Source organism: Sarcophilus harrisii, chromosome 3 (assembly GCF_902635505.1).
Source record: "Sarcophilus harrisii chromosome 3, mSarHar1.11, whole genome shotgun sequence".
Lineage (NCBI taxonomy): Eukaryota > Metazoa > Chordata > Mammalia > Dasyuromorphia > Dasyuridae > Sarcophilus > Sarcophilus harrisii.
The window spans coordinates 378,050,877-378,066,766 of record NC_045428.1 but is presented as its reverse complement, the minus strand read 5'-3'; the positions used below and the strand labels follow the sequence as shown (position 1 = coordinate 378,066,766).

The 15,890-nt window shown below is 35.5% G+C and overlaps 1 protein-coding gene across 2 annotated transcripts in view; it reads left to right on the top strand.

Annotated features, from left to right (window-relative positions):
- GLS (glutaminase) overlaps positions 1-15,190 on the top strand; it is a 76,320-nt gene extending 61,130 nt beyond the window's left edge. For both annotated transcript variants that reach the window (XM_031960296.1, XM_031960299.1), the window contains 4 exons: positions 10,638-10,699; positions 11,989-12,065; positions 12,154-12,217; positions 14,795-15,190. In XM_031960296.1, coding sequence (XP_031816156.1) covers positions 10,638-10,699; positions 11,989-12,065; positions 12,154-12,217; positions 14,795-14,951 — 360 coding nt within the window. In that variant the 3' untranslated portion in view covers positions 14,952-15,190. The remainder of the gene's footprint in view (positions 1-10,637; positions 10,700-11,988; positions 12,066-12,153; positions 12,218-14,794) is intronic.
- The last annotated feature ends 700 nt before the right edge of the window (positions 15,191-15,890 follow it).

The following is a 15,890-nucleotide window of genomic DNA, read 5'->3' as shown; positions in this document are numbered from 1 at the left end:
CCTGTTAGGAGGCATATTCTTAATAAATTAGATCCCTGAAATTGCAGGCTTAAACAGTTCTCCAAGTGTAGACATCTACATATTTTTCCATTGATTTGCTTTCAGTAGTTTCTTTGGGTAAGAATTATTTGTATCTTAATTCCTAGTTTTGAGAATTGACATGTAATGATTTCTTGTCATAAATCACCCCTGGATTCCCTTCGAATTCACAGTGATTGGGGTAAGAGCAGGACTTGGGACAAAAGATGAGAGGGAAAGCTAGATATGCTGAAACTATTTTTAGACAATATGTTTTTTTGAAAACTGTTTTCTCTTGTCAAGTTTTGTATTTGAAATTCTATTTTTTTCCTCCTTTATTTGGGTCTAACACTAAGTGTACAAGTTCAGTGAAATATTTTGAGAGACCCAATACCAAATAAAGATGTAATAGTTAACTTTTGTAATCAGTAATAAAAGGAGGGATAGTTATGTTGCCATTTCCTTTTAAACCATTTGTTAGAAGTCTGGTAGCATAATATGAGCCACTAAAAGATAAGGGATGTTTACACCTCTGCTGATCTTTGCTCTCATCAATATGAACTCAAAATATAGGCTTCACTGTTAGAACTTTAAAGGCAAATAAATAAAGAATAAAAGCTTATTTGCTTCCAACATTTCATCTATTCTTTAGCACATAAAATGTATGAAAACCAATCATTTGGGTTTCTCTTGCCTTCTCTTTGATCTTTACACACACACACACACACAATTCCATCACTACCCCCAAAAGGCTTTGATTACTTCCTCAATTTAAAATAAAAGTATTTTTTATACCAATAAGATTTCTTAAGTGCTTTTTCTATGGTACGTATACATTTCATGTTGATACTATGAAGTGGTGAGATCTTCAGATTTTGTTCAGATACTGAGCAGAATAAATCTGCTCAGGCATATTCATAGGAATTTATGCTAGATAAAATGTTATTAGTTCTAGCTCAACCCTTTTAATTTAGATTTCCAGAAACAGATCTAGAAGGTCACTTTGTGGTTGGGATCTGTTGTGCCATGTTTATACTCATGGCACCAGTTTTCTTAAAACTGTAGTTTAAATGATAAGCTAAACCTAAATCCTTGTTTTTATGAAAGGTCATCCAGATTTCCTTTGTTCTGAATCTGATCTTTGTAGTTTAATGGTAGACCAACTGTTAGCAATTTAAAGTACTTTAAAATTGAATACTTTTTAAAAACCTTAAATACCTCAGCGTGGTGTATTAGTGGAGGCTATTTCAACAAGTACGTTTTTCTGAAGTAAACAGTCAAACATGAGCATTTTCTGGTTCAAGCACATTCACTTGATTGCTTCAGAGATTGCAAATTCATCCATAGAAAAATGCAATTAAAGAATTTGCCTCCATTTCAGGATCTGGTCATGAATTTGCAGTATTCCCATACTGTATTCCCATAAAAGATATTTTCTAAGTAAATGATCTAATTTGGGATTCAGTTTTATGCTTTTAAAATGATATAATCTGTAATGAATACCTTTCATAGAAGTTGCTGACCTGCATTTAGTAGAGAATTTCCCTTCTCAGGAGTTCCCTATATACTAATGAAACCACAGATGCAGCTATTTCCTACAGAATATGTTGCAGTGTCTAGAAAGTTTAGAAATTTATAGTAATCTTAGTTCATCTCAACTGACTTTGCTATGATTTGCTTTTTAGAAGCCTGTTTACATGACTATTAACAATTAAGTAATAAATAGAAGAAATTCTAAATTATCTTTGGGTTTATATAAACTTCCCAGCAATATAATGGCATGCATAGCATTTTAAGATTTCACTAAATATTTTGCTCACGATTAACCCTGTAAAGCAGACAGTAGAAGTATATTTATTTTTTGGTCCAGGCCTACAATTTTAGTGTAAGGTACTGCCTGGATGGAAATTTATTAGTCTTAGTTGCCTAAGTCATTAAAAGATTATAGAAATTATATGCATCAGTGTCAGGGCTTGAAGATTCTTAGGCTGATCTCCTATGCACAATGCTCAAGCCATCTCATTTTCATCTTATAGGAGAAAACAGACTTGGGCTTATCTCAGTGATAAAATACCTATAAAAGCAATGGATTTTCTACTTTAGCTATTTTAAATTTTAATTTAAAAAATTGCATCCCCCTCTCCCCAAGAATTTATATATATGTACATATAAATTAGAAAAATTCTAATTAATTGATAAGCTGCTTGGGAATTGGGGAAGCATGGGGAGAGAAAGGGAAGGCTCTAAGACTTAAAGCTAGAAAACACAAACAATGGGGATTTAAACCTTAGTTTTTTCACATTGAGTAACCAGTGCCTTTTATATACATTTACATACCATCTTTTTAAAAAATCTTGTCAGAAGGGGTAATTGCGTTATTTAACCATATTAATAAAATTACATTTTCCCAGTAGTTTTATTTAACACATGCAATAATGGAGGAACTGGAGATTAAATGGAGCTTTATAAACCAAGTACATGCATGGTATCAATCCATAGAACCTGTCTGAAAACACTTCATTTATATTCAAGACATCTGGTTTTATAGTGACTCAGACAAATCTTACTTGGGGTAGGGATGGTTTATTTAACACAAAGAATGAGAATATATTTGTTCTATGTCTACACATCTCACTGTAAGCCTGAAATGAGAGTGGAGTTTTACATAAAGCCGAAACTGTAGGAGCCGGAAGATGACATTTCAGTTAACTACCTTTTTGGTTAGTCATTTCCTTCCTTAAAGGCCCTTTTTTCCCAAAGCCAAAAGCCTGAATTAGCCTTTATGTGTGAACTGGAACCAAAAATGAGTAAAAGAAGCTGTAGGAATAATGTTTTTTCAAGTTGGGATGTTAGGAGGAGTGTGGGATTAAAGGCAATGTGACTATGTCGTCGTCATCATCATCATTATTTTAGGCTTTCCATAAATGCCTACCCGGACTGGAGCTCAATTAATGTTTAATCCCATGGTTTCTTTTTATCCCCTGGATAAAGCTTTTGAGACTGTATTAAAAAGAGGCTTCATGCTGTACTGCAGGACTGGGAGGATCAAGAAACCTGGGTTCTCTTCCCAGCTGAACCTCTAATTCCCTTTCCTCTCTGACCTGACCTTGAGCAGTCTCTTAATCTCAGCAATAAATAAAATACCTATAAAAGCAATAAACCTTCCTATTTAACATTTATACCTTTTAAATTCTAATTTTAAAAAAGTTGCATCCCTAGCATTACAGATAAGTACTAGCATTACATATAAATTAGGAAAATTAAGTCTAATTAATTGATGGGGGAATGGGGGGATAAAGGGAAGGCCACAAAATGTCTTTACGGACACATTTCTTTCTAAAAACAAACTCCAAGTTGGAGTTGGAAATATAAAACAAACAGTGAAAGGGAAGTGATACCATGTTTATGACTTGCAAATCAGGTGGAAACTCCAGTTTCCAGCCGCACCCAGTGTTTATGGAAGAAAAAGGAGTTAGTTGGGAGGCGGGTGCCACACATTGACAAAGTTCGGAAAAGAGTTAAATGATCTTGTGACCTGGAACATTGTTTTCTACTGTTGTGACCTTGTACAAATACAACCCTGATAAAGATTACTGGTTCTGACAAGTTCTGAACAGATTTGAAAGTTCATCTGGTGTAGCCATTTAAGTAACTCGAAGTAAAACCTTTCACAATTAGGTTTATGAATTCATCTGTCTGTCTGTACCTGGAAAATTTGTCTGAGGCATTTATGGAATGTATAGTTTTATATTGTTTTTTTCCTACAAGAATCATAAACATTAGGGCTCATAATCTTTGGAGGAGACTACCCTTGCAGGAGTTTGTATTCCAGAATACTGAGTAATGTTTCAAGTGATCCATCAAATAAATTCTAGCTCCAGGCACTGTTGTTAACACTTTATCTACTGGACCTTGGCATTTAAGTTACTTTAAAAGCTAAAATATGAGAGGCTCTTTAGTATTGACTTATATAGGTGACAGAGGGTTGAACTCCATTTGGCCAACCCTACTGACATGTCCAGTGGTTGCAGAAATTGAGGATGGATGTACAGCTCCAAAGTTCCTTCTCGTCTCCTTTTTGACCTCCACAGCAGCTATTCCAGAGGATGTCAGTTTATTTGGAACCCATTAATAGATGAAAAACATGGAAAAGGGTTTGATACCCTGTACAACATAACACAAAGTCTGTGATGTAACTACAAGTTTTAGTTTAAATTAACCAAATGACTAATCCACCAATTACTTTATAGCTCTTAGAATCAGCACACTTAAGTTTCTTTTCAGTGACAAGTCAGTTCATTTCATGCTGTATGTAAATTTTGGAAGTGCAGTAGCTTCTTGGAGAATTTAGTTTGCTGTGGATTTTTGTTTTTATTGGCCCCCTTTAAACCCACTTTTAATGAGGAAGTTCCAAGGGATCATGATTACTTTGCTAATACTGCCTCCTAGTGTTTCTGTTTGTGTGCTAGGGACAGGGAATTTCAGGATTCATTTTTAAAATTTTTTTTAATAACTTTTTATTGACAGAACCCATGCCAGGGTAATTTTTACAACATTATCCCTTGCACTCAATTCTGTTCCGATTTTTCCCCTCCCTCCCTCCCTCCCTCCATCCACCCCCTCCCCCAGATGGCAAGCAGTCCTCTATATGTTGAATATGTCACAGTATATCCTAGATACAATATATGTGTGCGGAACCAAACAGTTCTCTTGTTGCTCAGGGAGAATTGGATTTAGAAGGTATAAATAACCCGGGAAGAAAAACAAAAATGCAAGCAGTTTACAGTCATTTCCCAGTGTTCTTTCTTTGGGTGTAGCTGCTTCTGTCCATCAGGATTCAATTTTAGTTAGCCTTTTATTTTCTGACATAGGCCTTAATTCATTCCATCTTGCAGAGAATCTTAGGAAATAAGGAAGAGCATCTGTTTGGCTACTATCTTATGCAATTTTGTTATTTGGAGAAGAAAGTAGACTTTAAAAGTAAAATGTGTATTTGGGTGCACACAATTATATGTTTATACATGTTTGTAAATTTTACTTAGAAGATTTTATTGATGTTGCCTGTTTCATTCATACTGTTATTCATATACATAAGTTGATTAGTGCTTAAGAGCCTATTTAAATACCCTCAGTAAGGAATCTTGCTGTTTAGAATTCATCTAAGCAAGCCCCTTACTAAGAGATTTCTTTGGGTCTTATCTATAATTTATAAATGAAGAAAAGAATTTACCTGATAATATTGTTGTGAGACTTCAGAATAATTTATTAGTAAGCAGATGCTTAGATGCTGTAACAGAAAGTGCCTTAACAGTTAAATCCAGCTAATTTGGACAGTAGGAAGGAACCAAATATAAAGGCCTTTTTTCTTTCTTTTTTTCTCTTAAAGACCTTTTTTCAAAGGCATACGTCAGAAATAACCTAGGCCAATAAAGCAGTGGACTTATTTTCATGGTTATAGTAGAATGCTATTTAGTTAACAGTTGTATACTACTTTTAGACACTTCATTCAGTGTTTGAATTCTGTCTTTGTACAAGTGGTCCCTCAAGTCTGGAAGTGTCTCTTGCAGAATCATTTCTTCATTCATATCTTGACTCTTCATAAGTGTAGACCAATACTGTCAATGAGATTTTCTTGGCAAAGATAATGAGGTGTTGTGCCATTTCTTTTTCTAGTGGATTCAGGTAAATTCAGGTGAAGTGATATACCCAAGATCACACAGGTAGGAAGGGTCTGAGGCTGGATTTTAACTGGGGTCTATCTGTGGAGCTGTGTCCATCAAGGCCTAGTACAAGCACTACCACTTTCATGAAGCCATTCTTTTTTTTTTTTTTTTTTTTTTTAAATAGCTTTTTTATTTACAAGATATATGCATGGGTAATTTTTCAGCATTGACACTTTGCAAAACCTTTTGTTCCAACTTTTCCCCTCCTTCCCCCCACCCCTTGCCTCAGATAACAGGTTGACCAATACATGTTAAATATATTAAAGTATAAGTTAAATACAGTATATGTATACATGCCCATACAGTTATTTTGTTAGCCTGTGAAGGAAATCAAAAATGTAGGAGGACAAAAATATAGGGATTGGGAATTCTATGTAGTGGTTCATAGTCATCTCCCAGAGTTCTTTCGCTGGGTGTAGCTGGTTCAGTTCATTACTGCTCTATTGGAGCTGATTTGTTTCATCTCATTGTTGAAGAGGGCCATGTCCATCAGAATTGATCATCATATAGTATTATTGTTAAAGTATATAATGATCTCCTTCATGAAGCCATTCTTTTTCAATGATTAGTGAAGTATGGCCAGAAAGCAAGAAGAGCTCTGTTCAAGCCTTGTTTCTCATTTACTGGATGTGTGATTGTGAGCAAATTACTTGTGTCTCAGTGTTCTAGGCCATATTAGACTAATGAATTGTAGAGAAAGTGCAGCCCTGCATTATTAGCTGAGTTCCCTCAGATGTTTTAAAATGAAAATGCAGGCCTAGTCTAGTCTTTATTCTTTATGGAATTTACTTTTGTCAGTTCACAAGCATCAAGCATGGTTAATAAAAATCCACAACCATAACAAGTGCTTACTGTGTGCCAGCCAATATTGTGCACAAAGGTACAAACAGACCCTGCCCTCAATGAACTTTTATTCCCATGTATTTACCTCATACCTAATTTTGTTAAGCCAGAAGTGAATTTAGGGGGTCACCTAGGTTAAACTCCAAGTTTTACAGATTAAGAAGCTGAGGTTCAAAAGAACTTCTCAGTGCTAAGCAGATGAAAAATTGAATTAGATGTGATCTGAGCCTTTTCATGGCTCCCTTTGGGGCTTTCTTGGCTACTACAGCAATTTGCCCTTTCCTTCTCCAGCTCATTTCACAGATGAGGAAACTGAGACAAACAGGGTTAAGTGACACAGCTACTAAGTACGGTGAGAGGTGGACTCAGGAAATTACTGACTTTCAGAACTGGCACTCTTATCTACTGGGTACCTTAATAAAAATTTTTTTAAAATACTTTTAGTCTTGCTGTTAGATTGTAAGAGTTTTAAAGGCAGTGAGCATTTTTGTGCTTGGCTTTAAATTCCTGTCCTTTAACACTGTGCTTTGCTGTCTGTAGTAAGTAGATGATTGATTCTTGTTTATTGAATTGAAATAATTTGTCCCCCATAATGCAAATTTTATAACTCAATAATATGTTAGAAGTTAAAGTTGAGTCTGGTTACTGTATGGTCAAAAATTATACAAATGGAGTCTAAATCCCTAAATTGAACTAAACAAAGTGCTGAAAATTAGTTGGTAAGGAAACATAAATTCACAAAAACTAATTTTAAAAGTGTGGGAGATGGAAAGACGGAGACTCTTAAGATATTCTCAAGATTGTCTAATCACAGATTCCTACAGTGGTTTGGTTGTAAGGAATTACCTCCATTTCAACCCTATTTCATGCCTCCTTCATATTAAAAGTAGTTTAGCCCATTGGTTTTGACTCTGGGTCACATAGCTTATCAATGGTATAGCTTCTTTTGTCTGCTCAAGAAATATTTATCATAGATTTAGATCCAGGAGCGAACTTAAGTTCTCTGAGAAAACTGAGTCGGGAGGCAAAGTCAAATAAGACATGGCCCCTACCCTTACTTTCTGGAGAATGGGAACTTGAGATAGATTTTGTGGATAAGTGTTAGATAATATTCCCATGGGGGTACCTTCCCTTTTCAGAACTCCATTGGAATATAAGCTCCCTTTTTTATCCCCAGAGCTTAGCACAGTGCCTAACATGGTATGTTTAATAAAGACTTATTTGACTTGGTCATGATTTTTAGTTGGAAGGGAACTTTTGAGAGCACCATCTTTTACAGATGAAAACCTTCATGACTTTCCCAAAGTTACAAGGCCAACAATGAGCAGAATTAGGATTTTGGATCCAGCTCTTTTGATGTTACAATGTTCTAAATATCATATCATCCTTCCTTAATGTGCTAGTAAGAACAAGGGAAGATAGTCCGGAAAGAAAAGAATTACATCATAAGTAGAGGTAGGAAGATCAAAAAAATCACAGTTCAGGCAATAACAAACAGACCAATTTGACCATAACAACTGGAATGAGGGTTCATGGGGATTCATTTCATGTAAGGGGGGCTAGTGAGAACTAAACACCTTTTAGGATAGAAAAAAAGATGTAGATATTTAAGTTGGAAGAGAGAAAACTTTAATGTAACTTTAGGTTCATTAAAGTTGAGGGTAAGATAATCATCAGAGAATGCTAGTATTGAAGTCAGAAGGCCTGAGTTCAAATCTTGGCCCTGTTACTACCTATGTAAACTTGGGTTAGTGACCTCTTCTTGGTGGTTCTTTTTGAGGACTTTTTAAGGTCCCTCCTTAAAGGTCTCTAAATCTTTATTCTTTTGATCCAGTGGATAGAGAGTAGAGAAGGGAATAAGCAGAAATAAATGAAAGATGTTGATAGTCAGCAGCCGAGGATCCAATTTATTAGCCAGAATGAAATTTCTAATGAACCAGAGTAGCAAAGTGTCAATGACTTAGCACAATGTCTGGCACATTAGTAGGTACTTAAATATTTATTTAATGAGTGAATTGATTTTTAACCACTGCTTCTGACCTGAAATTCAGGAGTGGACAAAGAACATGGGAATGATCAGGGTAGTGGTAGGGTTGAAGTTAAGGAGGTGAGACATTCTTAGGATCTTTGTGAAAGTGGACTATGGAATTAGGGTTAGACAGAGTCACAGAGAGTCTGGAGAAACTTGTATTTTAGATGTATATTTACTTCTGGTTCCTTCCTGCCTCCCCTTCCCCCATCCTAACTAATGGGCCTGGATGAACTGGAAAAGCACAGTGACTATTTTGTGAAGGGAAGAAATTGCTTCAGTGGTTAGCCCAAGTGAGAGATAATAGATAAAGAAACTGGTTGGAGGAGGATCATTAAATCTGAGATATTAGTAATGGAAGATTGGTGACTATTCATTTCCCATTCTCATGTCACAGTAATTCAGAAGGACAGGTTTGACCATATCACTCCCTGAAGAAGTGGCTTTGCATTTTCAGAGGCAACCTGCAGGCACAGGGCACTGGGTTGGAGGAGGCTGGAATGAAGAGCACTGGAGTTCAAAAGTGACCTCGGATATATATACTACCTCTGTTCCTTAACCACTGTCTGCCCACTTTCTTCAGCTGAAATGCGGATAATAGCACTTAACTTCTAGGAAAATTGTGAGGATCAAATGAAATAATATTTGTAGAATTCTTAGTATCATTCCCAGCACAAAGTAGATACTTAATAAATATTTATTCTTTTCCTTTTCTGTTCCCATGATTCTTGTTAGCATTTAAACCCCTTCATAATTTGGCTCCAATCTATCTTTCCAAACTGATCTTTTATCACATTATCAACATTTCCACTTGCTACTCCATGCTCCTAACTCCCATTGTTAGGGCCTTCTCCCCATTTTTAGTATATTTTGTGGTGATCTCTATCCACATTTTTTCCCCCTTCCCCACTACTAGAACAGAAAGGCCCAATGAGCAAGACCTGTTTCATTTTTGTCATTTAGTATCCCCCAGTGCCTGGCACAATAGTTGGCATGGCTCTTGGTTTCCTTAGAATGTATGCTTTTCTGAACAAGTGAACATGGCACTAAAGGTCAGAGTTGAAAGAGGAGCAGAAAGAATGGGGGGTTTAGGTGGGTTGGCAACATGGATGCTAAATTCACTGAGAACCACAGATTGCTAAAGTTTTTTTTTTTTTTTTTAATACTATATAACTATTGTATATAACTGCTAAGCATATGCTCCACTATCAAGACTGAACTGGTGTTTCACATTTTTCTTGGAGTTGGTATAGGAGTAGTGATGGTGGAATGCTTTGCTCCTGATAATCTTAAACCAGACATTATCCATTCTCTAATGAATGGATATTCCATTCTCTAATGAACTCTAATGTTCTGCTCTTGGTACTTGGGAAGCCCCCTCACCAGAGGTAGCTTAAACCCAGAACCAAACATTTTCTTTCAGGCAAATCCCATTTACTATGTTTGAGAGAATAGTTAAAGGTGGATACCATTTCTTTCTTTCTTTCTTTCTTTTTTTTTTTTTTTTGATTACGATTCCAAGTGGAGCTAATGGCTCTAGTGATGATGATAACTGCTGGCAGGGTACTGGTGTTTAGCATACTTCTTTAATATGATGGTAAGCCATTTTCTTCCAGCAGTTTTCTGAATTGTTAAATAGTTAAGAAGTACCATGATGCACAAAAATAGTCCAAACTATATTTTCTTCTTTCATCATACCATATTTTTATAACAGAAGTTCCCATGATTCTTTTTATTTTTTTAAATCCTTGTAATTTGTTGCCAATTGTTTCCATCTTCTCTTTCCTTTTGGTTCTTAGTGTGTTGATTGACCTTTCTTACTCTTCAAAGAGGAAGAATTGGTAGCACAGAACGTGTATTCTATTGTTTCTAATTAACACAAAATGGTGGGGATGAGGTAAATAATTTCCTTTTTTAGTCAGTATGACTGTTATATTTAAAATATGTATAGTTATTTACATATAGCATCTTTTATACCCTGCATCTTTTCTTTAGCTAACTCCTGAAATTTGTCTTCTTCACAGGTGAAATCAGTGATAAACCTCTTGTTTGCTGCATATACTGGAGATGTGTCAGCCCTTAGAAGGTCAGTTAAAAGGGTGGGAGTGACTGGCTAGAGAAAGTCTCCTTGCCACACATATGGACCTTATTTCTTAATAAGTGGTCAAAGTCAATTCTTAATTTTTTTTCTCTTTAGATAGAAAGACCCCTCCCCCCACAAAATTTCACAGGTGACAAAGCTGTTGTTAAATAATACTTTTCCAATGTCCCACTTAAGAATGCTGCCTCTTTTTCCCTCCTTTTTGATCTATAAAAACTTATGTAGCTTTTTTTTTCCCCTCTGAAGACCTGATCTTTGTATACAGAGGCTAATCTAATAAATTACATTTATGGGTAGTGATGGACCAATCATGAAAATTACCCATCCTAAATTTCCCACCCAAATCAGGTTTTAGCAATCCCCTTCTAAAATGAATGAATGAAAGAGATGAATCTGTTTTCCTTTTTCCATCAAGAAATAAGTCTTATAATTAAATAGTGGCAGAAGTATGTAAAGTATTTTTTATATAAATAAAGCCTTTTGGTATCCCTAAAATGCTATATAGGAGGCTAACTACTCCAGCATTGTATACCATTCTTAGAAAGATATCAATAATAGAAATTTAGAGTTGGAAGGGAAGTTTTATGGTCATCAAGTTTAATCCCCCCAGGTGAAATCATTTGTCCATGGCCATACAGGTGGTAAAATAGCAGTATCTGGTTGTGAACTATTTTTCTTTGGACTACAAATTCAGTGGATCTCATTGCCATTGTCTCTCTAGGTCTTTGGAATGGAAAGATCCTAATATTTAATTTTCATTGATGTTCTTGAAATATCTTATTTTCTACTGTTTGGATTGAAGATTTTAAAATGTAGGGCAATCAGGATTTTTTTTTTTTAATTTTGTGAACACGGGGGATTTTTTTGGTGTTGGTTTCTTGTCCTCTAGAGACTTGAAGGTGCCTATTGTGCTTCCATTCTTCAGATCTCTGAGTATTTATCATAATGAAGTGTAATTGTCTTGTGAGGTGCTCAGTGTTTATATCCCTATGCCAGTCCAGCAAGCTAACAGAGAGAAGGAAGGTAATTCCCCCAATATGCACGTGAATTAGTTTTCCAGTATCTTGGTTTCCATGAACCTCATTATAGAAGGCATCTGCTCAATTTAGCTATCTAATAGAATTAAAGAGAAAAGTTTGGTTGAGAGGTTTTTAAGGTGATTTGTAGGTAGGGCAGCAAGCACTTGATGTACTAGACTACCTTTGTAAATGTCATGAGTGGATTAATTTTAGAGTACCTATATTTAATGAGTGATTGTGCTTGTGAATTTTCAGATTTGCTTTGTCAGCAATGGATATGGAACAACGGGACTATGATTCTCGAACTGCATTACATGTTGCTGCTGCAGAAGGTAATAGTTGAAACCTTTAATTTATTCATCTTCATGTTAGCTTTCTAGTAGATATGAAGGCTTAACTGTTACTATTTTGGGATTACAGGTCATGTGGAAGTAGTTAAATTTTTGTTGGAAGCCTGCAAAGTGAATCCTTTCCCCAAGGACAGGTGAGCAGTTATTTTGGTTTCTCCCCTGTAAATATGGAGTTTCTTACTGGTTCCTTTGATTATATTGGTGGTGTTTTATTGCCATTTGTAAGGTAGTGGTGCTTTATAAATGAACACTCATACCTGAAACCATGATGTATTTTCCAGCTGGTCTCATAGTCGACAAGTTCCTTGTTTTTGATATGTAGTGTCTACTTTCAATTTTTCTTTGCTCTCCTCCCCCTCCCCCCAGCACCCAGATTCTTGTCTAGGGAGATAACATAGATATTTTGATTTTTCAGACTGTTTGGTTAGTCAGTGTTTAGCATCCTCTTTATGTAGAACACTATAGTGAGAATTGTAGGAACAGAAGACTGGTTCCTTGATCTCAAGGACTTTACAACCTAATGAGGGAAAAAAGATAAACATGTGAACATTTATATAATTGCATTTAGAATAGATGCATATGAGCAAATGTATAAACAATTAATGGTGCAGAACTATATAAATGAGTACTGAGGGCTCTTGGAAGTCTTGAAGCGGGATTAGTGGGAAGTTGAGAACATATGTATGGAAGAGTTGGATTTTGAGCAAAGGGATAAGTATGATTTGTAGCAAAGAAAGAAAGAAGGCATTTTAGAGTTTGTTTGGCCAGAATGGAGGCCAGGAACCACTGGGTAATAAGTAAGGTGGCAGGCTCAAGTGGTGAAGTGGTTTTCCAAAGGTTTCAATAATTAGTTAATCACAAAGCTAATTCTCTTGACCCTTTTGGCCAGATCGATTTCCAAAATGCTGTATTGTTTGAGTTAGCAGTCAGGTTAATACATGTAAAATTATTCTGTGTCCTCCATCTATTGTATGGTACCTTTAACAGTTACCTGGGCATCCTAACCCTTGAGTCTGTGTGAGCACACCAAAGATAGATAATGGAACTTTGCTTTTAGAAGGAAATAGATTTATTAATAGCCATGGACTAGGCCCAGCTTTAGGGAAATCTTATGTTAGTTTCTTATTCTTGAGGATTACCTAGCAGCCAGGATGACCATAGATCTCACTCAGTTTTCCAGCTTTGATCCAGCTTTTACACAAGCACCCAAAGCTAGATTTGGGGAATGTAAAGCTAGAATGTCTTTATTAGTATTTAGAATTTAGCTATTATTTAATCAATGTGCTACTCACATTTATATATCTTAAAGTTTACAAAGCATTTTCTTCACAATCACCTTGTCAAGTAGGTAATTATAACTAGTATTATTACCAATTTATAGATGAGGAAACTGAGTCTTAAAAACCTTAAATGGCTTGCCCAAAATCAGAGAGCAAATTGTTGTCAGTGATAATATTTGAGCCCAGGGCTTTAGATACTCTTTCTAATATGCTATTTTGACTTTTAGCTGCTTTTTCAAGAATAAATAGGTTTTCAAGATGTAGAAAGGGATGGCATGCATCCCAAAGAGAAATGCAAGCATGGGAAAAAAAAAAGTGGGAGAAAGGCTCAGGTGATGATTTTCAAGAGTTAGCAAGTGCTATGTAACTGTTAGCTGCTATCATCATCACCATCGTCATCATTATTATTCTATATTTAGCTTATTTGAGTAGCCTTACCATTTAGTACCATTCTTTAAGATGCAAATTATCCAGTTAGGAACAAGGTTATCTTTGATCTTAAGTCCTAAAATGTATTCTTTAAAATAAAAATTAAAAAAAACAAACCTTCAGAATCTTTGAATGGTAGTTGCAGATCATTGAAGAGAATGGAAGATGTAGTAAAGTAAAATTTGAGTTCTATAGTTAACACTATTACCTAGCTGCATTTATGTACCCCAATTAAGTTGTAGTTTGGGATGAGGAAATGTGGGGAGAAACAATGTCTTTGAATGGAACTCGTGTGTGTGTGTGTGTGTGTGTGTGTGTGTGTACATTTATACACACACTATATGAAGATAGGTATATGTGTGTATACATATACATAAACTTTTACATATATACATGCATATGACCCCATATATAACTATGTACATATGATGAGTGTATATAAGCTTTGTTAATCATCTTTAAATATAATTGAAAAAGATGCCTTGGTGTTTTTCACTCAACTTTTTAGATTATTAAAGTCTTCATTATACCATCTCCCTTTAGCAACATTTTCTTTAAAGTTTACTTTTCAGACTGACTTGGAAAGATAAATTGATTGCAGAATGAAAATTCATCTTCAAGCTTCACATTTTGAATTTAAAGACCTTTTCTGAATTTCCCCTGTTAAATTCCCTCTACAAGAAATCACTGAAATAAATTAAATGCAGAGCCCATGATTTTCCAGAGTGTAATAGGGAGAGCACTAGACCAAGTCAGAAGATTGTGAGTTCAGGAACTGGTCCCACCACTTGATGGGCAAGCCCCTTCCCTCCTTGATCTCAGTGATCCACCTTACAGAAGAAGGCAGGGATAAAAGCATATATGGACTATAATACCTCACAAGACTGTGAGATGAAAGGGTCTTATCATTTTGGGTAGCAGATGGCTTGTCTACAAAGCAGATGACTGACAAGTGTTTTCATTCACTGAACATTTCAGTCACAATTGTGCTATTTGTTACAGGTGGAATAACACTCCCATGGATGAAGCTCTACATTTTGGACACCATGATGTATTTAAAATCCTTCAGGAATACCAAGTCCAGTATACACCTCCAGGAGATTCCAACGATGGTAAAGAAAATCAGACAGTCCATAAGAATCTAGATGGATTGTTGTAATAGGGTCTCAAGCTTGATCCTAAGAATCAAATCATTTAGCTATTTAATTGTGAAAAATGATTATGAAGAGCGTGTGTACTTCCCTGGTAGTGATGTATATTTTACAGAGTTTGTTATCTCAGTGTTACTGGAGTTTTTTCTTCATTGTATGCAGAGGACAAATCTGATCTCTCTGGAAAAAAAAAAAAGAAAAAATAGAAACAAAGCAGGATCTCCATAATGTGAGCGATATTACCTTGTGCTGTGGATAATTTGATGTAAAAAAACAAAAATCACCATTGCTCGCTTTACTGTGGTCTTTACAATTTCTTTCTGTGTTGTGTGCATTTGTGATACTTGTTCTTTCTTCTGAATATGCATTTTTAAACTGAAAACTTGTTTGTACAGTTGGCCCAAATGAACAAGGCTGCCTCCAGGAGCAAATGGAAGTGTTTTGGTTTTTTTTTTTTTTTTTTTTTTTTTTTCTTCAAGATATCAGATTTGAAATGTTGGAATAGTTTGGGTGTTTTTCAAACACTCTATGCACTTAAGGTTGTATGTTTTTTCCAATGTTTCCCTGTATCTACTTGTGAGAATATTAATGACTGTCAATAAATAGTAAAGACTAATTTTGATTCGACTTTATCAGGGATTTTAAAGTTTGGTGACCAAAAGATTTAAGTATGAATGTAACTTTGGACCCTTTCAGAGGATTCTTTTTTTCATATCTTCCCTAGTCCAGCCTTTCTTTCCTTTTCTACATTTAGCTATCTTTGCTTCTTCTCTTGAACTTGGCAGTGGTGCTTCTATACTATGCAGTTTTGATCTTTGCTACATTAATCAGGAGGGTTCTCAACCTTGGCCTTTTGCACAGTAGCTACAACTAAGCCCATTTTCTAAAAAAAAACAAACCGGAGACAGAATGAACCACCAAGCAAGTCAACATCAGTGAAACTTAAC